Raw genomic sequence first — 22834 nt, forward strand, 5'->3', positions numbered from 1 at the left:
CTGGATAATGAGTTCGTTTTAAAAAAATTTTTTAAAGCAAAATTGATAATAAAACAATGTCTCTAACAGTAAAGTAATTTTCCTCAATTTTTTCTGCCAACATTAAAATCAATGACTCGTCAATGTTCTCTTTGTATGAACCACATCTAATATGCATTAGCAGAATTTTCACAAAACTTGCCTGGAATGAAAACTCAGCCCCATGTTTTACAGACTTATCACCCTGTGCGATGCAACTCAAATAGTTCTCATGTCTTGCCAGGAAAGTCAACTTTCAAAAGCTGGCAGAAAATGAGACTGTAGAAGCTGATATCCGAGTTAATTTTGAAGCTTTCAGCTGCGACACACATCTCTAGTCTTGCACGTGTGCTCGTCTGTGCACTTACATCCTGTGGGATGAGAATGTAGGCAAAGGTATATTCGGTGGCCTGTGCTGGCAGAGTCCTGGTGCTGAAGGCAGGAGGTATTGCAGCCAGACGGGTGGATGACACAACTTCTCTCTGAAAGAGGACAAGAGAAGGACAAAGTTAAGACCTTACATAGGGCAGTTCTCATAGCTGTTCATCTAAACATATGTAAACACAGTGTTTTTATTTCAGCTTGTGTTCATATTTTTTCATTTAGACATATTTGTGTAAATGATGCCATTAGAAAGGCATGAACTCGTGACTCATGGTTAAAAAAAAAATAAAAAAATTCTCTTCGGTAAATGTCACAGTTTTCTCTAAAAGTGAAGAAATTCCCCCAATGCTTTCCAGATACATCATGTTCTGGAGAATGTCAGAGACAACTTGAAAGTAGAGTGCCTCTGGCCATGGCTGTCGCTGGCACAGATGCATAAAAACAGAAACCAGTAAGAAGATTGCTGACAGGAGTTTACAGTCTAGATTTTTGGCATTACAAAATCCATTTCAGATAAAAACAGCTGTGCAAGAGGGGGACAATAAAGATTCTCTGCCTCAGCTACTAGCTCAGAGTAAATATGATAAAAGATGTCAAGCTGATAGCTGCCAGACTCATCAAAATGAGTAAGACATTAAGATAACCCCATTGTTTATTCAAATTCAATGGTTTAAAGTATGCATGATAGACAGAAATTCAGCGATTTTAGCATCACAAAAGGAATTCATTAGCTTTGCAATGACACGGATGCATCATTTGTTTTTGGACATACAGTCCCCCAGTAGTCTCGTCTGTTTGAATTCATGCTAATTCCAAGTTCAGCTCTGCTATTTGACTTGTTTCAGAAAGCAAACAAACTGCAGACAAAAACTGGATTTCCCTTTTATGAAACATAGTTGGAACATCCTGACAGTTATAAGCCAGTGTGACTACAGACTAATTACTGATCATCACAGGATACACTGACACGAAGTTAGACAAATACAGCTGTTAGAAGTTGGAAGTTATTTTTAATGACCCCGTCATCTCTTAGGTTAATGCGTTCATTGGACTGTACAGTCTAGACAGAGAATACGCTGAACATTCCTCATGGATAAAATGTTACATTTATCTGCACCATATTAGACTTTAATATCGCTTAGAATGTGGGCTTTAAAAATGAAATGACAAAAGTGCTCTGCTGTGGTTGCTAATGATACTATAATCATTCAGGTACTGACCTGTGCCTGTAAGACATGGCTATATTGTCAACTAATCGCTTGTGACAAAGGGGCATGAAATCAAGGCCAGACTGACTCAGCCTGAAATGACGCGAAAGTACTACGAACGAGGCCCGTAGATATCAGCTTGTTTCTTCTTTTTGTTTGTTTTTAGGTTTTTTTTTCTTTTGGTGTGTGTGTACCAGGTCTGCCTCGGAGAATCACACTTTCAGCAAGATGCCAGGATGCATCGCATCTGCCAGCCAAACCTCGATCTGCCCCTCGCTCTGAGGTCAGTCACACACTGTGCTGCTCCACTGCATCATGGGAAAACTCCTGCAGGGTGAGGGTTGGCTGCATGAGCCACTTAGTGATGCAAGCATGTGTGTGCACATGGGCAGAGACAAAACAACGCAGATACAAGGATGTAGTTCCTTCGTCATCGTAGAGTAGTAACAAAAAAAAAAAAAAAAAAAAGAGCAATCCAGAGGGGGTTGTGTTTTTCTGAAGTGTAGTGTAGTTCTGAAAGGAATAATAATAATAAAAAAGATACTCTTGGCTACAAGCTCTGTTTTGCTTTAGTAATAAACAATGTAAAGGAAAATAAGCTCCAAGGACACAGGAAGGCTTTGTTGAAAATGGAAATTAAAAACTCGTGAGCAAAATGGAAAAGAGATCTCCTTTTATAGATTGTAAACTGTGGGTTTGGCACATGTGCATGTCTTCTGAGGACCAAACAGCAGCACTGTGTTTTAATGACGACACTTTCCACCTCACGCAAGCATTTGCTCACGTGTGCTTACACAATCAAATTTATGGCCACAAAGGTACTCACGTTGCCATAGTCAATGTAGTAGACGTGGACCTTTGCCGGTGACTCAACTTTCTCCACTCTGGCTCTGTACCTGCAGCAGCAAGAGAATAATTAGGAGCAGAAGGAAGATGGAGAGAAGGGGAGGAGGAGGAGAACGGAGCACAGTGAAACAGAGATGAAGACAGAGGGCACGAGAGGAAAGGGGGATGAGTAAATGATTCTGTGCTTATTTCCCTGGGGAGAAGGTGTTGGAGAATCTGTCTGTTGTGATCTGGGGAGAGAAGCGGATAGGATGAGCAGACCGGGGGTGTGAGGGGGGACAGAGGGGATCCATCAGGACATGGGAGAGCTGTGAAAATTGCACAGAGGCCTCCTTGCAATAAAAGACAGAAATTCAAACCCGTTTTTGCCTTGTAGCAAATAATGTTAGTGCATTAGTGGTAATCATGAAGCCCCTGCAGTTTCTCTTTGTGATGTTTGATTTTGTGGCACATTTGGCAGTCAAAATTTGAATGAAAATAAATATTACAAGGACCTACTAATCAGTGAAAAATAAAACCAAAATGCCTGAGTCGGTCCCAAATCCATAAAGAAGTTAAAGTGCCGGGTTTCCTCATACTTGATTCAGTGAGTTTCTCCATCTGACCATCACCTGTCTGACTCTTGACTGTAACGAATGAACGAGAGCATGGAAGACAAATTGGCTGCCAACCAAGGAATGCAAGAAAAAGCCAAATAATTAGGTCTATGTGGACAAAGAGGGAGACAAGAGAACAACTTTAAAAATGAAAAGTGATGGAAGAGAAGACATTAAAAAAAAAAAAAAAAACACCAATGAGTACAAATAGTAGGGAAGAGAAAGTGAGACAAAGTGTGAGTGACTGATGAACAGCGCCCCCCCCCCATTATTCACTTTGACTGTGGTTTTTCCAGAGGCTTTCAAAGGCAACACATTTTCAATTAGCCCCTTAATGAAACAAGTCAACATTCCAAATGCATCACAGAATCCTGAGATACGGCCATAGAACAATGCAACCATGAGCCTAATTAGCTGTCTGAATAATATTGGGCTGATAAAAAGAAAAACAAATCTGAGACACTAGCCACCTGGAGCAGGATTACTGATTTACTGAGAGACTTCGCTCTCCAACTTGACAATAGAGACTTTAAACTTTGTTTAAAATGCCTGTGATGTGGGCAGGAAGATTAACTTGTTTTGCCCCCAGAACCAGGACAGAAAGATGGAGGGAGGCAGAGAGAAAAGAAAGGACAGTGTTAGGTGAACATTTGGTTTTTAATCAGTTTCATAATCTTTTTTTTTTTTCCACCGTCACCTTAGACAGATTCACTCCCTCCCTCGATCACGGTGACTTCTATCTGTCCCCAAGACCATCTGTAAACTTCAAACATCCAGTGAGGAGACTAGATTAAGAGACGTGAGTGTGTATGTGTTGCCGAAAAGCTTCTACTGATTATAAACCAAAGCAGTGGCAGAAAGCTAATTACAAGCCTGCAGGTGTCTGCAGCGAATGCGTCGCAGGCTTAAAATGAGACGAGGTTAAAATCAAACGGCTCATATACCTGAGAGGAAAAAAACTAAACATAAGCATGAAACATTAACAGCAACAAAATTAAAACCATTCTCGGGTTAATAAATAACATTGAGCAACTTCTTATGTTTTACTGGGAAACTTTGTGGGCTGGCATTCATGTAGATGCTACTTTGATACCACCCCACAAAACGTTATTAAAGATAAATCAAACCACCCATGACGATGCACTCCCAAATGGCATAAGAGTTTCGCAGCAGGACAATATGCCTGTCACGCTCCAGATTCTGGACAAGAAGTCATTGGCTTCCAATCTCCCCTGATAACAAACCAATCAAGCATCCAAGGAACGGCTAAGACATTCAGATTCACAGAGGCCCTGCCAGCTAACCCACGAGAAAGGAATCAACTAAAAGTCCATATCAATGCCAATATATGTGTTTCAAAGCAACTCTACATTTTTCCCCCATAAGATTTAGAATCAAGTTGGAATAATCTTCCCAATGATTTATAGTCAGTGAAAAACTCTGAAAAATGTACACGTACCATTCACCATCAGCAAACTTGGCTATGCAGTAATCCCCCCGGCGTGCTGAATAGGATCCTTCCACAGGCGGCTGGGCGGCGATCTCTGCTCTCATGGTTTCCATCAGACTCTCCAACTGAGTTCCTGAAACAAACATATACATGGGTAAGAATTTGTTCTTCTCAAATGCATAGAATTTTATCTCAATGGCCTCGATCTCTTTGACACGATACAATTATTTAATCTTTGTTGTCGTTTGACCAAAACGGCATGTAAACGAGAGCAGAAAATAAATGTATGAATATAAATAAAATACACCCCGACTCAGCTTACCAAGGCATAACTGCTTCTTCTGTATAAGTTGTACCTACATTTGTGAAGATAAATTTCAGGAGATTTTGTAATCAAAAGTAAATTAACAGAATCACTGCCATTGCTAGTGGACTCTATAACTTTATTGACAGACTTTAACATGGACAAAGGTCCATGTAAGCAAAGGAAATGTATACAACCATAACCAGGTCAAAAGCCATGTTAACCCCTTTACTTACTGACACCAAAAATACACACAAAAATAGTCTGCGGCTTTTGTTGCTATTAAGCCCATTAGCACCGTGCAGCTTATGCTGGTTTGACCCTGGTGGTGAAATTGAGCTTCGAGTTAAGCCAGCTCCCAGTGGGGCTTTATGGCCTATCAAGTCATTATATCATGCGCGGCAGACCCATTATGCTGGATTCAAAGCAAGATTGTGGCTGTCAATATGGCGGGAGGTGGAGAAATCAGAAAGCGAGTCACTGCCTCGTGTGGAACCAATGACTGCGGTAAGTGGGCGCCTGATTTGCACCCATCAGTTGCATTTGGGGAGCCGAGTACGTGCATCTTTGAGAGAGCCTCTTTTCCGCCACGAGTGTGAAATGTACAGCGTGTTTATGTGTATATCTCAGAGTATGTTTAGGCATCCCTGTTTATGAGTGCTCCCAAGTGGCTGCATGTTTGTGTGAGGAGCTGTGTGAAGTGTGTGGAAGTAATTACAGCAGCTAGTTTCGTTAAGTGGCCCATATGAATTCGCATGGTGGCATTTCTCAAGCCCGTTTTCACAAATATACCACCTGGAGGGGGTTTGTGAGCAAGAGGGCCAGATTAATGTGCAATGGACCATCCTCAGACGTTAACATAATATGAAAATTTAAGATCATTTTTGTCATTGGTTCATTTCAAGCAAACTTGACTAAAAACAAGATAGAGGTAAGACCAAATTCCTGTACTGTACAGCTTTTTGCAGAAACATGTCTTTTGCCATTACCTTGTTTGCTTGCAAACAAATGCAGTCAACTCACGTGTGTGAATATGTGTGTGTGCACAATATTAGGTTCTGCTGATGATGCATGTTACTACCAAACATACATCTTTCAGGCAGGCACTGTGCACGCTTCTATTTCTGTGCAGCTGCTGCTAGCCGTCATTAACACCTAATATTATTTATGCTGGTGGAGAACAAGAAAATATGAATAATGATGTGGTTTTCCCACAGTTATCTGTGCAGAGACAGGCAGGCAGCTGCCAACCAATAGTAGACAGGAAACCTTCATTTGGATGATGTCAAACTAAAAGAAAAACGAGACCAGCTCTAATGGGAAGGAAAGTGGGATGAGGAAGCTGGGTCTAATGAGTCTAATGAAGAGGACAAAAAAACAATGATAAACTTCCTTTGTTCCATTTTGTGCCGAGTGTGGCCTTTTTCCCTCTCACACATACTGCAGAAAGCAAAGAGCTCGTCGAGTAACAGTGAAGCCAGTTAAAGTCTAAGAAGTTAAAAACTGGAATCGAAGCTGTGAGAACAGTGAAAGTCAAAAAGAGCCTTTTATCACACCAGCAGTTCATAAAGCTTCAAATGGAAATAAGTGAAACTGACTTCAGACGGACTGATTGTATAAGGTTATATATCAGAAGGACGTCATGAGAAACATAGTAAAAATGTTCTGTGTCTGAGTGACAAATGGCATTACGTTAACAGACTGATGAACCCATTAATGTTGTGCATCCCATGACTAAAAAGTGGCAGGGGAAGAAAAAAAACAAAAACCCTTCTATCATATGGAACAAAAGTGGTTTGGCTGCTTTATACACCAGCTTCCTTTAAGTCATATTTATTACCAGTTTAAAAGGCTCCACTGGTTGATGTGAATTCTCATTTTTTGCCTCTCCTCCAATAAAGGAGGCAAAAAAAACCCTTAACACAAAGAAAAGTCAAATAAAAAAATGAGGTGTGCAAGGAGCCTCACGTAAATGACCACAAAAACTAATCTGGCAGCAACCACTGTGGAACAAAGCGCCAACGAACTTTACATGCCGCAGGTGAGCAGAGAGAAACAATCAGCCATCTGGTGAGGTTTGAGCAAACGCTTACGGATAGGCAGAGTCCCTGCGAAATTGTGAATAAATACAACGGCTATATTAGGAGGGAAACACAGCTAGGAGAAAATGCATTACAGAGGCAGATTCCAATTTAATGCTGGCATTAAGTCAACCAAATATCTGCTTGCAGAAGGGGTAAAACCATGTTAAGCACGAGTGCTCATTTCGTGTTAAGAGGAGAGCCAAAGCGCCAAACCGCTTACCGCGCCTGATGCTGGCCAAATTCTTTTTTGTTTTCATCTCTTTATTCCTCTTGCGCCCCTCATTCATTCTGTAATTTGTTTATACATCATAATGACTGCAGATGTTTGTAAATCATATATAATTACATTTTGAAAGCCCAGCGTATAGCGCAGGAGCGATTAGGCTTTCAAACAAGAAAACAATGGCGACGATGAGAGAGAGGAGGAGGAGGGGAATGAGGGGTGACAACAGTTTACAGGTTGGTTGTGATCGGATTTGATTATTTTGTGGCACATGGTGTGTAAGCAGAGACAAGGGTTTGGAGAAATTGCCCTTTTCAATGGGCATCCCAAGGCTCCAGTGAATTCTATTAAGCCGTTTACGAAAGCCATTACACCATACAAGGAAAAATAATCACAGTACGACAGAGGCACAGGCCAAGAGAGCAATGGTTGCTTATGAAAGCAGTATAATTTCCAGCTTTATAAGAGTGAAGGAATTAAGAGTTGCAAATTGGAGTGCATCTATGAAAAGGACACCTGCCAGGAAGACAAGCACGTGAAGAGGAACTGAAAACATAAATCGAGCTATAACCGATTGTAATTTATGAGGGAAAGGGAATGCAAGACCTGTAGGACAGAGAAACAGTCAAAGTGAAACTGACATGCAAATTTGTTTTGCACCCGAGTATTTTTCTACTCCTACAAATACTGCAGAGCCTTTGTTGTGTGTCCTGCCTGGGTGGATGAATCTACAGCATATCATCAACTAAATGAAAGATTTACAGCTGCTGAGCAGAGCTTTGTGCTTTAGCTTACCTGTTCATTTACAGTGTCAAATATGCATAAGGCTTGGGCAGCCTTCATCCTCTGGGGTGGGAGTGGCTACATTTCAGGGTATGTGAGCAACTCTCAAAGGTAAAAGTCCACAATGACAAACAAATAAACAGTTTAGGATGCGACTGCTTAAGCGGTCTGCACTGTGGGCAAACGCACAGATTGTCTGCTGTGGGTGTTCAACAGAACCAGCGCTCGCTTGGGGTTTGACAAGAAAAGAGCATAGACGGGAGATAGGCCATTTAGTCCCTGTCCTGAGTGATGCTTTAAGTACTGTCAGCTCCCGCCAAGGGTTGAACGAGACCACTATAAAAAAAGAATTAAAAAAATACAAAAAAAAAAAAAGATCCCTCTGCTTGACATATACTGCTTCACTCCCACTAGAGAGGGATATGGATTGCATCTCATGTGAACTCCCCTCACTACCACCAATTACCCTCCTCCATTCTACTCTTGCCAGCAGTTCTGAGCCTTTTACAGCAAATCCCCATTTCTGTAATTGGAAAAGCCATCTCTGAAAAATGTAAACAGAGGAAGCATCTGTGACTTTTTGCACAGATCTCTCCTTTTCCTCTCTCTGCCACCTGTCGAGACTCACCCAGCTGATGCTAAAGCCCTCATTTGATTGCGAGGACTCCGAATATACTCGCAGGAGCGACTCTCCAAATGTGCTCAAATGTGTGCGCATTTGGCCAATTTTGACAAGAACCCTATTTGGACCCGTAAAAATGACTCAGCACTGTGAAAAGCGTCACTCGGCCGTTCAGCTTTAGGTAATGACCCAAATGCTGACATTAGTGCAAATCGTGCTTGCTGGGGTAGGGAACAAATGTGGATGAACACGCTTATTTTCTGCCTGAAATCAAAAGCATACCACCTCATACCGACAGGTGAGCTGACCTTTTAGAAGCTAACTTGCGTATCTGATTTAATAATGAATGCCTTGAGAGGAGAGAGATAATCCAGACGGGGTCTGACCTCTAAATATTGCATCTGCTGCAGTGGCAGGGGGACGGGAAAATGACAAACAGCAGCATCGGCTGACAAGTCTATTGCAACTTTCATTCACCTGCTCAGCTACTTTGTTCGGTGTAGGTATTTGATCAAATGGCACCACAACTAGACTTGGTACACACTTCAACTAAATTAAACATGAGGCACTGAAGGATCATGGACAAGTGTATACTGGGCATACTCTACGTAAAAGACCTCATAATTCTAAATATTCTATTCTCAGCCTGTTAAGGTACTGAGACACAGTATGGTAGGCTTGTTTTCATGCTGATAAATTGCAATTACTCTGTATAAAAATGGAAATTGACATGCTTTTGCAAATAAGCAGCTTTAACGTGAATAAGATCGCAAACACACTTGGATAACAGAGCAATTAAAGCCATTCTCCTTTAATTAAATGGGATTATTAAACTGTTCACCATAATCATCACTACAATTGTCACATTTAGGACTTTCTTGCATTTCTTTTGTCTTTAGCCTGGAATCTGGGTTCATTTCTCTACTGCACAATTAGTTCTTTTATTGAATTGTTTTAATAAGACAACGCTTATGATTAACAAAAAAATTACTTTCTCAAAAGGCTTTTGAGAAGTGGGGGGGACTTGTAACACTAGTGTAGGAGTTCGTCTCGAGCCCAGGCTGACTTTGATTCAATGCCCATAGCACCAGAGAGAGATTTCTCAACCAAAAATTACTTATATAACCTATTCCAGAAAAGAAAAAGAGGGAAAACCATGCAGACATCCTTATGATAAGCATTCCTGTGTGCAATTCTTTTTCATTTCTTTTTTTATTAAGCCTCATTCAATAAGGCAATTATCACTTAGCTGCATTGACATGACATCCAATTAACAAGCCACCCATCCTGATCAACATGAGTTGCATCAGTAATTGCTAATTTCTTACTGAAATCAACACCTTTAATAAAGAGAAGCAATTGAATAAGCCGATATGAAAATGCTCTGGTGCTACCAAAGACAACAAAGCCATAAATTAAAAAATTAGATTGGAACAGAACACGTCAAACTAATAAAACTCAATTTAAAAAGACAGAATAGAGTCTGGTTTCAAGTCTGTTCAGAAAGACCTGCTCTCTGCCTGCACCGCTTCATCAGTAGCTGGGTCCAGCATCATTAGGTGATGAACAGCTGCTGTGTGTAAAGGGTAGAAGTGTGAAAAATGTGGACAGAGTGGCACCTGGTTGAGGGGGGGGGGGACTCCACTCATTATGAGTCTGTATGGGTGCCAGGAAACAAGCACTAGACGGGATGTACCGCCAACAGTGCTGCAGCTGAGGCTTGGGGTGAGCAGAAAATGTGTGTTTGTTGGTCAGAGCCAGGACTAGCAATACAGTACCATGAAGGTGACAAGTGAGTGAGGTCCAGAGCAAGAGCAGCTAGATGAAGTCATTCCGATAGGAAAGTTGCCCACTGAGAAAAATCTGTAGGCCAAGGTAACCAATACAGACATGTGATAAAATATTTGAGAGTTGTAAATAAGCACACGCCATAAACAAAACCTGGACCTAGGCAGAGTGACAGCTACGCAGGTTTTTGATGAGTCATTCTGAGGGTATGAGCTCAGCATTTGGCCATCATCATCTCTGATTTCTGGAGCCAGAAAGAGATGGCTCTGACAAAGACACATTATGTCAAGACTGGAGCACTTATCACTTAATGCAACCGTATGCCTAATTATGCATTAGTCATAAAATCTGTCCCGGTATAGTTAGCTACAATTGGCTATGAAGTCTAACACCGTTTAAACTTTTTTCCCCACACAGAACAAGCAAAACTAGGTTTTCTGTAACTTCTTAAGTATGCCATCCTTTGTTAAAACCAGTCCGAGAGTTCTGGTAAATCCCATCACTATCGGTGCTTCTGAGATGCTTCTTCAACCTCGTCTTAAAGGATTCCGCAGGGCTTACAGTATTAGAATAGAATATTCCATCGAGCCGTTTCAATATAGACATGAAAATGGCTGCAGTGGTCGTCATCTTGACTGATAAGTCAAGGTTCAAGTTTGTAGGAGAAGTGCCAATTGTGATCATCTCAGGTAGGTACTTAATATGATAGCGAAATGTGTGTGTTAACACTGACTGACACACACACACACACACACATCCTTCCTGAACTACAACGCATGTTCACAGAACTTAAAAACCTTTGATGACCGTCTTCGGTGTAAAAAGCTTAGACTCAGGTTGCAGCCACTGGAGTTTCCAGCCAGAATGACTTCTGAACTGCTTTTAGCTATAATTATGTCGACTCTCCAGCATAGTGGTATACCAACAACTTTACGCAGCTCAGACTCACTTCCTTCTCTATGCCTGCAGTGGCCTCTGTCTTTTAGTGTCCAAGGTCACACAGATCTGTGCAGGTCCCCCTCTGACAGTAATTACATATAGCCTCAGGAGAGGGAACAACACATATGAGGAGAATAGGGGGATAAAAGAGAGACAGCGGTACTAAGGAGAGATAATGTGAGTGGGGGGAAGAAAGTGAGACAATAAAAAGTGAGTACAGCAACAGATAAAGGACCTAAAATAAACTGAGGATTAAAGACCAAACTCCCTCCAGCTTCTCAGTGACTTAGAAAAACCGTTCCTAACATGGAATTAATCACTTATCGAGATTGTGTAAAGATAATCATATATGAAGACAAAAAAGGAAAGAAATGAAAAACGTTGTAATTAAATTTGAATAATCAAAATGGGAAGAGGGGTAAAATACAGAGCATATTTACAGGAGAGCCTCAGAGAAAAAAGGTATTAGTGACGGTTTCTAACAGTGTTTAAGGATCGCTTAAAAGATGACAGCAAAGAGATTATTTCAGGGGCCTATGTTCTTTAAAGTGTAACAACAGCCATGAGAGCTTTTCAATGACCACCGGCATGTACACACACAATAAACAAATTAATAAATAAATACAGCCCATTCTATTAGACAGCCACAACTCTCAGGTGGTTAATGGTTTGGAAAGTGCTTCTAAATATTAATAACAGTGTCCTTGCCCCACCTCTTCATCTTCTCTATTCTAGCTTAACAGTCGTACAACCCATTTACAACACTACTTCTGTTAAGAGTTTTATTCATTACTACATGCTGCATACTGCCTCAATCCCTTCAGTCTTCTCAGTTCTAAGGACAACGGTGTGCACTGTGGCTGTATATTGCATGAAGTATCCTTCTGTCTATCTGCATTACTTTTGTCTGTGGGTTTTATTGTTCAATCGTCATTCACAATCTAATGAAGAAGTTGTCTCTATTAGCATTCCTCTCTGGAACACACTTTTGTTATAGCCTGTTCATCTAAAAAAAATAAATAAATACTAGCAAATTCTGCCACTACCAAATGCTGCCCCTGTTCTCAGCATTAGTCTGCTTAGTGGTATATTTCAATGCTTTTTTTGTTCTCTTCTTTATGCTTCTGTGACACTTTAATTTTCCCGTGTCGAATCAATAACATTCATCTTTATTTCGTCGAGGCAACAATTAAGACAAATGGGAGCTTAAGTGCAGACGGAAAAATGACTCTCCGACAGTCCAAGCTGCATTTTTAAATCATTTTTGTTTCTATAAATACAGCTACATTTCACTATTATTGGTAGTTTTACATTCACAATAAAAGCTATGAATTACTGAAATTACATTAACTGCCTCACACCCATCATAATATTAATGTCAGAAGCCAAAGCCATGGCGAGATTGTTTTATTTTCCTCACCGAGTTATTGTTTCTCAACTAAACATCACAAGAGAAGCACACCACGGGAATTCCAGTGTAGCATGCACTTCATGTAATAAGTGTGGGCACATGAACAAATACTCAATAGTTTGTATTTATCTTACCAAATGTTGCAGAGTAAAGTCAATGCAAAATCTCAGTTCAGTTTAGTGGGTCGGACAAAAACCTTTGTACATAATTCTCGGTAAATCATTACCAGGTAAACTTCCAGCTGAACTCTGGCGAGTGGTTGCTTTGTAATACCCTTGGCTCTGAACTCATAATGCTTGGTGAATTTAAGGGTATTAAACATGGTCAGCGTGGCTGTTTTTCATAAAAGGTCAGTATTCCTAATCCCGTTTTCTGTTGAATTTGAATGTGTAGAGTTGCCATCTTGGCCTGGTTGCTCTTTGAAAAGAGATTTTAAATATCAGCAGATTTGCCTGGCTTATCAAAGGAAATAATAATAAATACATCATGTGACGCAAAATTGCATTTGAATGCTAATGCACAGTAACATTCAAAGGCAGCAGCTCATACAACCCCCAATAAAGACAATGATTACAAATGTTTTGAAACACAAATTTGATATTCTGATTTCTAGGTTGTGCTTCCAAGCTTATCTGAGTGCATAAATTTCGACAGTTTAGAAGTTTTTTTTTTTTTTTGGAGGGGGGGGTGTATAGACTTTGCAAGGCACTCAGCTTGTATGATTTTACAGGCCCCAGCACTTTGATGTTCCCTTCAAGAGGTTGGTATGACTTAATATAGCTGTGAGGGAGCGTCAGCAGAAATGAAAGCAAACCAAGGCAGCAAAAAAGGGTGGGGGAGGGAGAGGAGGGGCAAACAACACCAGAGGACCAGTCAGGTTTCGCTTCCATGCTGAGAACACCACTTTGTAAATGTTGTAAATGCCTTGCATCCTGCTGTTTGCCCAGGTCCTTATAGATAGATATAAGGAACTTATGAGACATAAGAATCAATAAGAACACTGATTTGCTCTTTCATGTGTAGACTGAGTATATTAGGTTTCCCAAAAGACCCGAAACTTCTGCCACTAACATATTTTGCTTTTACTTTCTCCCTGTTGGGAATACGTGCTTCTGAGGGCATTAGCCCCGACTTCAGCTTGTTATCATGTACTGTCCATTTCAACCTCTTCAGAGTGACACATGAGTCTCATCAACGATAAAAGCCTCGACACAAACAGAGCATCACTTTGGATACCCCTGACTGAACCGGGGGTATCCAAAGGGAATTGCAAGTTTTTTTTTTTGTTTTTTTTATTCAAATCTACAGCTCATGGGAAGAGGATGAATGGTGATGAGTTTGTGCAAACTTCAACACCTTGCGGAATAGCAATGTAGGGGGCATTAATACAAACAACTTAAGGATTTTCACACATTATGATTGAATTACTATGGTGCAAGAGATGTCTTAAGTCAAAATGGAACTAAATTCAATTAAATTAATCATTTCAGTAAGGCAAATTAATAGGTGGCCAAAGTCAATTTCATGGCCCCGAACAGTTGACTGCTAGTGGAGACGGATGAGAGGGCAGCCGAGAGTTTCTGAGCAGCTCCGATGAACCGGCACATAAAAAGAACGATTTGTATAGATACTTTAAACCCTGTCCTGAAATGTATTGGGTTTCTTACATACACTTCTAAGTCAAAAAATATTTTTCACATCAGGCATCATCAAATGCCATCAACATTTTTCTTTACACACACAAATCATGTAAGATCTGCATCTCCTCTTCATTCAAATGCGATCAAAACACTTATTTTTGTCGGCGGGTGGTTTATGTAGAACAATGAGTACTTCGTTAAATAACTAATGAGTACCGCATGTGCAGCAATTTCTATTTCAAATGGTTGATTGTTGTGAAAGTTTTCATTTCAAATGCACAAAAAAAAAAGTTGGGATAGACATGGGATCGCCTCATCTTATGGAAAAACCATGTCTCCTCAGCAGTGCAGTCAGTCAGCTACCATATCTCAGGATGTTGGGATGAAGGTCAAAGCCCCGGGTAGCAAATCAAGCCATTTCTGCATATAGTATGTTTTCCAATGCTTCGTGAGGTAAACTAATGTTAATAGTTTAAATGCCTGCAACCTGGCGTGGAGCTCGATTGTTGTCGTCTGTAGCTATATTTCTTCATTACCCCAGTCGCTCAGTAAGAACAAGTGGGATGGTCCTTTGTTTTCTCACTCCTGGTGAGACGGATGCTGCAGCGAGTGATGTGATGAATGTCTGAGTATTGGAGATAATTGTCATTCATGAAAGCAGTCTGGTGTTAAACGAGAATAAAAAGTGAGAGAACCCTTGTTCCCATCCCTGTATAGAGAAAGTGAAATTGTGTATTTAATGCAGAGCTGCATAGGATGGTGAAGTAACCACTGCAGTATGAAGAAAAGCACAATGTTTTCACAGCAAATTGCTTCTGTTATTACCCACTTCACATTTGATATACCCATGTATTCTCTGCCCGACTCTGTATTTATCAGCTTACGTTGCTCTGGGGTTGGCATGTCTGGCCAACTTCCGAAATTCCAAAAGCACGACATTGATTTTCCTTTCTTCTCTAATTGCCACCAATATAAATAACAATTGTACAAATGACAATCTCAGGTTACCTGTCTCTACATCCTGGGCGAAGAAGTGCAGGATGTCGGTGATTTCAGTGACAAATACTGCTCTGTAGTTGGCCACGCGTTCCTTCTCTTCTGAGAGATGCACAACCTCTTCCACTGGTTTCTCCTCGTAGTTGGCCCAGACCTACAAAACCATACAAAGATGAGACAAAGGCAGGTCAGTGAATGCAGCAAGTCCTTTAAAATATATAATTCAATTGTTAATTCATCAAAAATGGAGACGATGTGATGTGACGTACACAAAATAACTCAGACTAATGATGCAGAAACATTGCAATGGCTCTGATATAAATTTTAAACGTGTATTTTTTTGACCAGCCAAATTACATTGTAACGGTTTTTGTATGTTACCAATGATTGGGTATCATAATTTAGAAAGCATGAGGAAATTGAAAGAATGTCATGTTAACATAACAGGTTTCAGTCATTCATTATTCAAGCAACAGTGAAGAATCACTAACGCACTGCCATGGTCCAGAGAGTATATTATATGCTTTAAACAACAGCTTTCCCAATCTCCACAAAAATTCTTTATGATAACAGATTTATGTCATTGTTTCCCCTCACTTTTTCATGGGGGTACTTTATAGGTTTTGTGACAGGGGTGATGATAATGTCACAAATTTGGCAAAGGGTGTAGTCATAGAAGTTCCTTCACAAACAGCGGTCCATGTTAATGTGTCTGTAAGCAGGTTACATCCTTTCTAAGCTGCATCAAGGTTAGTCCTCTCTCGCCTCCCCAGGAGAAACAGAGGGCAGGAGGCTCATTAGGGAGAAGTGCTTTGCCTAGGGCCACATATCACACTGCGCAGATGTCAGTAGATGTGTGTGTGTGCGTGTGTGTTTTTGCAGAGTGCAAAGGATGCAGCAAAAAGAGTGGGTGGTTGTTAAGACAGAGGGCTGTGCGTTTGTGTACAACTTCAATACGGTAATAGAATAAAGCACACGAACAAACACAGGATGGTTAGGATGAAAGGAAGCTAATCAACTCCCTGTGGATGAATCATTGTGGAACAGGGGGTGCGGCTAGGTGGGGAACTCAAGAGTCAAAAAGTACAACAGAGCTTCATGATGCTCAAACTTTTTGTAGATTCACAGCAGCTCAGCTCCCAACTGGTCTTTTTAGTCTGGCTATTGAAGAAATATTTACATTAAAAGGTCACAGTTTTGGAGTTTAGTGTTTCCCCACTCTTTGCTCATCTGCTGGGTAAATCCATCATCAAGGCATGGTTAATCATACCTGAGCCATTTTGTAAAATGCAGGCTCCGCTGCTTGTTAAGATAATACCTGATGTGGTGGTGCTCACATGTGCATTTGCAAAAGCAAAGAGAAATGAAAGGAAAAGCAAAAAAAGAAAATGGATGTCATGATCATGAGAGAACCCTGAATGTTGTTGCACAACCTAGACTAACAGTTGACAGGGTCCTTCGATCAACTTGAATTATTCATCCAACAATGTAGAAAATAGAAAATAACAGCACCGAAGAAAGAAAGTAGGGAAGACAGAAAGTAAACGGGTAGAAATTCTGGGGATTGAGGGCGAGCAAGGTTAATGAAGAGCGAAAATGCAGCCACACTTTGCAAAGCCCAAGATCCACCGGGATATTTTTTTATGCATGGCATTAGACAGGTGTGCATTATTAGCATAGCACACATAGACCGACGCATGAACGCATTATATGCACATCTACAAATGGTGGAATACACAGTGTCTGATAATAAACATGCTTCCCACATTGCAACTGAGCTGGCATGACTCGCCTTTTAATCAAACCTGCAACACCAATTAGGGCTGACAAAGATTAGGTGTCACCATTCATCAGCCTGGTGGCCGTCACTGCAGAACTTTTCGAAAGGTAGCAAGTGCCAGGGCTGTTGGACCAGACACAATTCACAGCTGCAGGGGTGTACGAGTGTCAAGGGTGTAAACTCGGTGGCTTTCAGGAAGACCTTGTTGAGGCTTTTTGCATTAGACAAGATAGTTCATTTGCCTCCCCACTTTTTTGAGTATCAGAAAAATCTGAAAGCCATCCGTGGTTTAAGCAGCTTAGAAGAAGAGGGAGATCTACCAAACGTTGTGTAACTCACAGCGACACTATCAGTGTTTCAACAAACTAGCAAAGCAGATCTGTGGCGACCTTTTGAAAAACCCACATAAAAGAAAAGTGAGGACATGTTTCCATTGATTAGTTTGAAGCAAATAAACTTTGTGTGTTGTGTCACCAGAGAGCAACTGTATGGATTTGTTTGTGTTTCAGTTGTAACTGCTCACATTTGCCTGTTTAGGCAAAGCAACTTGTATTTTCTTTTTTATCTGTTGGAAAAATCATTATAGTGCTTCCTGTCGTATTGACAGTAAAAGTTAGAGCACTGTTCGTGTCTCTTCATAATTTCTCTTATAGCCTTCTAAATGGATAATATGCAAGTGTATGCCATGTTAACAGTTAGTGTAATGGAATTCTGAATATCAAATGTTATTCAGTACGCTAGGGTCTCCTTATGAAAATGTAAATCAGAAAGTGGAGGAATGATGAATACTGATTGAATTTTTATGATGCCGTCTGTCATTTTGACCAGGAAAAAAAAAATCTACAGCAATCCTCTGCTTCCAAATCAAAGTTATTCACACAGCACCACAGACAGGGTGCTTGATTTGAGGAATCTAGCTCAATGCAGGCCAACACATTTATAAAAATGTTAACCTTTTCCAACTCCCACGTATTTCAAACAGCATCCCCAGTTTGTATCTGTGCACCTCTGATGTTTGTGCCAACTTCTGCAGTAGGTGGTATTGAGTGCACCATGAGACAGTACAGCCCTTCATCTCTTTTTAAAGCAAAAATTCATGCACATACACACACTGTGCCCGAGGCTGATGACCTTCCATGAGCAGCCATCCATCCTGTTTGTTCCACTTGAATGCTTGAACACTTGAATCTGACTGCTGTTTCTGCAGCCTCTCTGCAACTGCAGCCAGACACAAGAGCCACCAAGCTGCCACAGACAATAGCCTCTTTCACACATGCCTTTTTAAGCTGGGCCGCATCATGTCATATGAGAAAGTACAGAGGCAGAAGGGGGGGGGGGGGGGGGGGGGAGGGGGGGGGTCGTCTAAGTTGATCCAATGCTGATACCCCTCTGAGTTTGCAAGGTAGGTAGTAATGGAGGTGAAACTATCCAACCTTCTGCATGCTTACACACACTGTGCAGTTATTGCAGAGCTTGTCACACTATCAAACTGTGCTATTGTCACTCAGCTGATTCCGCGACACCGGCCTGATGTGTAAAGGACACAGCGATGTGGGGCTGATCCTCCTCCATTTAGCATGTGTGAATTAGGAGGAGGAACAGCAGTGGGTTCACAAAGATGTCTTTTTTGCACCAATAAGGTGAAACTCATGTGTGAAAGAGGCAGATGAGAGAGTGAATGAGAAAAAAAGGAGGCGCGATGTATGGGGGAAAAAAGCAACAGGCAATTAAGCTAGAGTTGAAAAGAGAACAAGTCCTATTACTGCAGCCCAAGCTAACCGTCACAAGTTGAAAATGATAAACACACTTGCAACCAAATGATTGACAAGATTTTCCCAGTGGGGTAATGTGATAGTGGGGAAGAGTTGCTCTCTTGCTGCTTACAGTGAGCATTAGAATCACATAATAAGTTTAGGATTATGTGTTGAGATTAGGCCCGTTCCCATTTGTATTTAAGGACTAGGTTTTCTGCTAAATTCTCTCTGACCAACTCTGCTTCTCTTCTTTATCTCTCCCCCCCCCACATCTCAAGTTTTTACTCCACAACATTTCATAAACGATCAAGTTAAAATCGCTAGAATAATTTACATTCACAAACATGATAAGATTGGACCCTAGCAGCTGCAACTCAACTGCCAATATGGTCTCTTAAACTGGTCAGCCCTCTAAAGTTATGGATGCAAAAGTGTGCAGCCCTGAAGAAAATTTACCTGCAGCAGAATAGTCGTGTCAAGTCTGATTTTCTCAGCCTGGCACAGCAGATACTTCACTGACTGTATTTCAGCTCGTTAACAGCACCCACAGCAGCAGTTGATTGGCTTGGTGTTGATTTATTGAAATATTTCTTAACTGTTAAAGAGCACTGAGCAAACAGAAAGATCAGGCAATGCCATTACATAATTGATTCACACATTTTAGCACAGGTGGATGAAAACGGAGACAGATGGATGATTGATCGCACATGTGCCAACATAGGGTTAAGACGGTCGAGTAGAAAACTGAGCGGTGGAAATCTCGAGTTCTGCCCAAAATGCACACTGCACTTTGTCAGCGGGTAAGAGTCCAAATTCATAAACACCACCAGTCTTTTTATGCCACACAAAGTTAGTGCAACTAAAAACTGAAGCTGGTTTAAACCACCAACTGTTAAGTTTTATTTGTAGAGAGGGGTTATAAAATTGACTCCACAGTGAGCATGACCAACAGATCATGCTCACCCCAGCTGAGGAAGTACCAGCTTAGAGCTTAAGCAGTTTGTTGTAATTCTTTGACAAAAACATTAAGAGAGAGCTACTGGTCTAGCTCTGCCTCAGTTACTTTATGTGCACTTTGAGGGTTCTAATCCAAATCACTATTATGCTCATTAATTTAATACGTTAATATATCTATTTTGTAGGTCTACTTGATCAAGTTTACATGCCCCAGTATTCACAAATGGCACAGTTTCTCTCATACACTGCTACAGACCCTTTCTTGCCTTCTTTCTAAAAGGTTTTTTTTTTATTTCAGTCTTTCCCTTTAAGGCTCCCCTCTCGAAAGACCCATCTGCTCTCATTGGTCAGCTTGATGGTCATAAAAGGTGTGTAGCTCATTACAGCAAATTTGAGGTGTGCCAAATGAACCTTAAAGCCAAGCACTACAAAAATGTGTGACACGGTCATGTCTTCAAGTGAAGGAAGGGAAGCCTGGACCACTAACAAGGCGTTTACAGGCAGTTCAGAAGCAGAGGGAAAGAAAATTGTCTTAAGGCTTTGTAGCTATGGAGATCTTTTACATGCATAAATAAAGCTATATAGCACACTAAAGAAAAATGAAAAGCCCAAAAGCATTATATGGCCTCTTTAAAATCTAGTGCTCAATCAGGGGTAGCTCAGAAAGTCCCACAATCTGCAGGAAATAATTACTATTCATCTCAAAGCAGTCTGGTGGGTTTAAAGAGACCAATATGGAGGCTCCAGTTACCTATTGGAAAGATAAGGTGGTAAAAATATTGTGAATATAGTATATACTTTCATTTTGCACCATTTAAGATTGGGAGACCTTAATATGAACAAACAGGAATACAAGTCCTCACCAGCCTGTCTTCACATACTGCACGAACATAAAACACCCCGTCGTTGGATTCCAGCTCTTCACAGAAAACGAGGAAATTCAGCCCTTACAACCGCTGACAAACTCATGCAGTGCTGAAACAATGCATCCGTCTCAAACTAGCTGAAACATGGACTGAGATAGGAGAGAGATAACAATGGCTCATCTTCTTGGATGGATTTTTACATAGCTTCATTGTTAATTAATTATCCAATCCCACTTGGAGGACAATTGAAATCAATATGAGCATATTATTCATAAAAGTGCACTTTGTGAATCACTTTTAGCCCCTATTATGTTCCTGATGAATCCCTTTTAGAGAGAAATATTCATTAATTCAATCGAGGGCACATTTTTCTCTTTTGGTCTACACATGCTCACTTACTGGCTTCTGTATAGTGACTCACTTTAAAAGGCTTGAAGCTACAGTGAGGAACCATATTCGCTCATGATTACTTTCATCTTGTTAGCTGGTGCACGAGTGACCTTTACTTATACAAAAACATGAGAGGGCATCAAAGTAATACAATAGGTGTCACTGAAATTAAAAGTTAAACAATGCCTTTAATATTTTACTATGAATTCTGTGTAGAGCAATATTCTCAATCTGCTTAGGGCATTCATTTTCTACTTCAGTATAAACAGTGACATCCACCATATCGAGTACAAAAGTTACTATTGTAAATACGGTCGAGTGGAGAATACGATTGACATGCAAAGCGATGAAGAGCTCATTAGAAATGTGCAGTGGTGTTATGTTAATGAGTGGTCCGGGTTTGTGCAGCAGAAAGGTTGACGGCCCTGGATTTCCGACTCTTCAACGACGTCGTATGTATTGACAAAACCATTAGAGTCGAGAAGTGATCAACAAGACCGGCAGCTGCTTCCGTGAGAAGCAGTTTCCCTCATTACATATGAACTCTATGTATAATATGTGCGAGCACAGACATTATGTAAAAAAATCTATATATTTTTGTGTAAATTAGTGACAAAAGAGTAAAGTTTAATACCTTTCCTACAGTGGGTGTGGGGAGGGTTTCTCCAATAACAGAAAACACTATAAAAATTCAACTTTTTTTTTTTCCCCCAAACAAACATGAAAGATTAAAGGCTTATATAAGATTGTATTCACAAATAAAGGGAGTGCACTTATTGTTTTTGAAATGGGATATTCAACCTGTGAAATGATCCGTTTGAAATACATAAAATACATGAATACAAAAGGCATGTTTTCCGTCAGGCCATTTCAATAATAATGTACCCTGAAGTGGTGAAATTAACCTCTTTTATCCTCTTTGTTGCTACATGCAAAGGTTCCTTTTTAATTCTAGCTTTTCAAACCATTATGACTCACTGGCAATGACTAACGCGATGGGAAGTTTGAGTACGGTAAATCTCAAAGCTGATAAAGGTACGACACAGCTTTAGTGACTGAAAGGCGGGTTACCAGGGTCCCCCGCTTTGATTTATTGACTGTTTTACAATGATTGGATTGTATGTGACAGAGAGCTCAGGTCTCTTCAGATTATTTGACAACACCCAGTTCAAATGGAAAAACCAACATGTGAAAACATGCCTTTATTGATTTTGATCGAACAGTGAGTTGGGGTGGCCGAGTCATTCTCATACAATCAAGTGAAAAAACATTAACCCAATGCAACACCTACCCATAAAAATCCTGTCACTCGGGTTAAGAGGGGCTGTTAATGCTGCACATTAACCCTGATGGCTCACCAGGTCGTGAGGGTTTAAGTAAGAGGAGGAGATGTGGGAAAGGAAGGAGAAGTGATTTAGAGGGTTGAGGACTTGACCCCGGCATCATGAACCATTCATATTGGGCTACGCACACATAAAAAGATATGTGGCATGGCTGTTGCCTTGGGAAGAAGTGGTACAGCCAGTGAGACAGCATCCTAACATCATTCTTGATATGGTCACATGACACCAATGATTATTTATTGGTCCGCCAGGCCAAACAAGAAGACTTTACAAAACGTGTCAGCTGTGATTAGGCTTATGTAAAAAGCTGCAAAAAAAAAATAAAAATAAAAAAAAAATTACAATCGCTCAAGATTTCAAGGTTTCTGGTTGAAGATTTCAGGACAGGAAAATAACAGCTGACATATTTTGGACAGTGGTGGACAAACCTTCATATCAAATTTTAAAAAAAA

The 22834-nt window shown here is 40.6% G+C and overlaps 1 protein-coding gene across 1 annotated transcript in view; it reads right to left on the reverse strand.

Moving 5' to 3' along the window:
- The window catches only part of snd1 (staphylococcal nuclease and tudor domain containing 1), a 160254-nt gene that overhangs the window by 20959 nt on the left and 116461 nt on the right, over positions 1-22834 (reverse strand). Inside the window, exons 18-21 of the mRNA XM_075471701.1 lie at positions 15305-15446; positions 4512-4635; positions 2437-2506; positions 387-500 (exon numbers count right to left, since the gene is read on the reverse strand). Of these exons, the coding sequence (XP_075327816.1) occupies positions 387-500; positions 2437-2506; positions 4512-4635; positions 15305-15446 (450 nt within the window). The remainder of the gene's footprint in view (positions 1-386; positions 501-2436; positions 2507-4511; positions 4636-15304; positions 15447-22834) is intronic.

Source organism: Odontesthes bonariensis, chromosome 8 (assembly GCF_027942865.1).
Source record: "Odontesthes bonariensis isolate fOdoBon6 chromosome 8, fOdoBon6.hap1, whole genome shotgun sequence".
NCBI lineage: Eukaryota > Metazoa > Chordata > Actinopteri > Atheriniformes > Atherinopsidae > Odontesthes > Odontesthes bonariensis.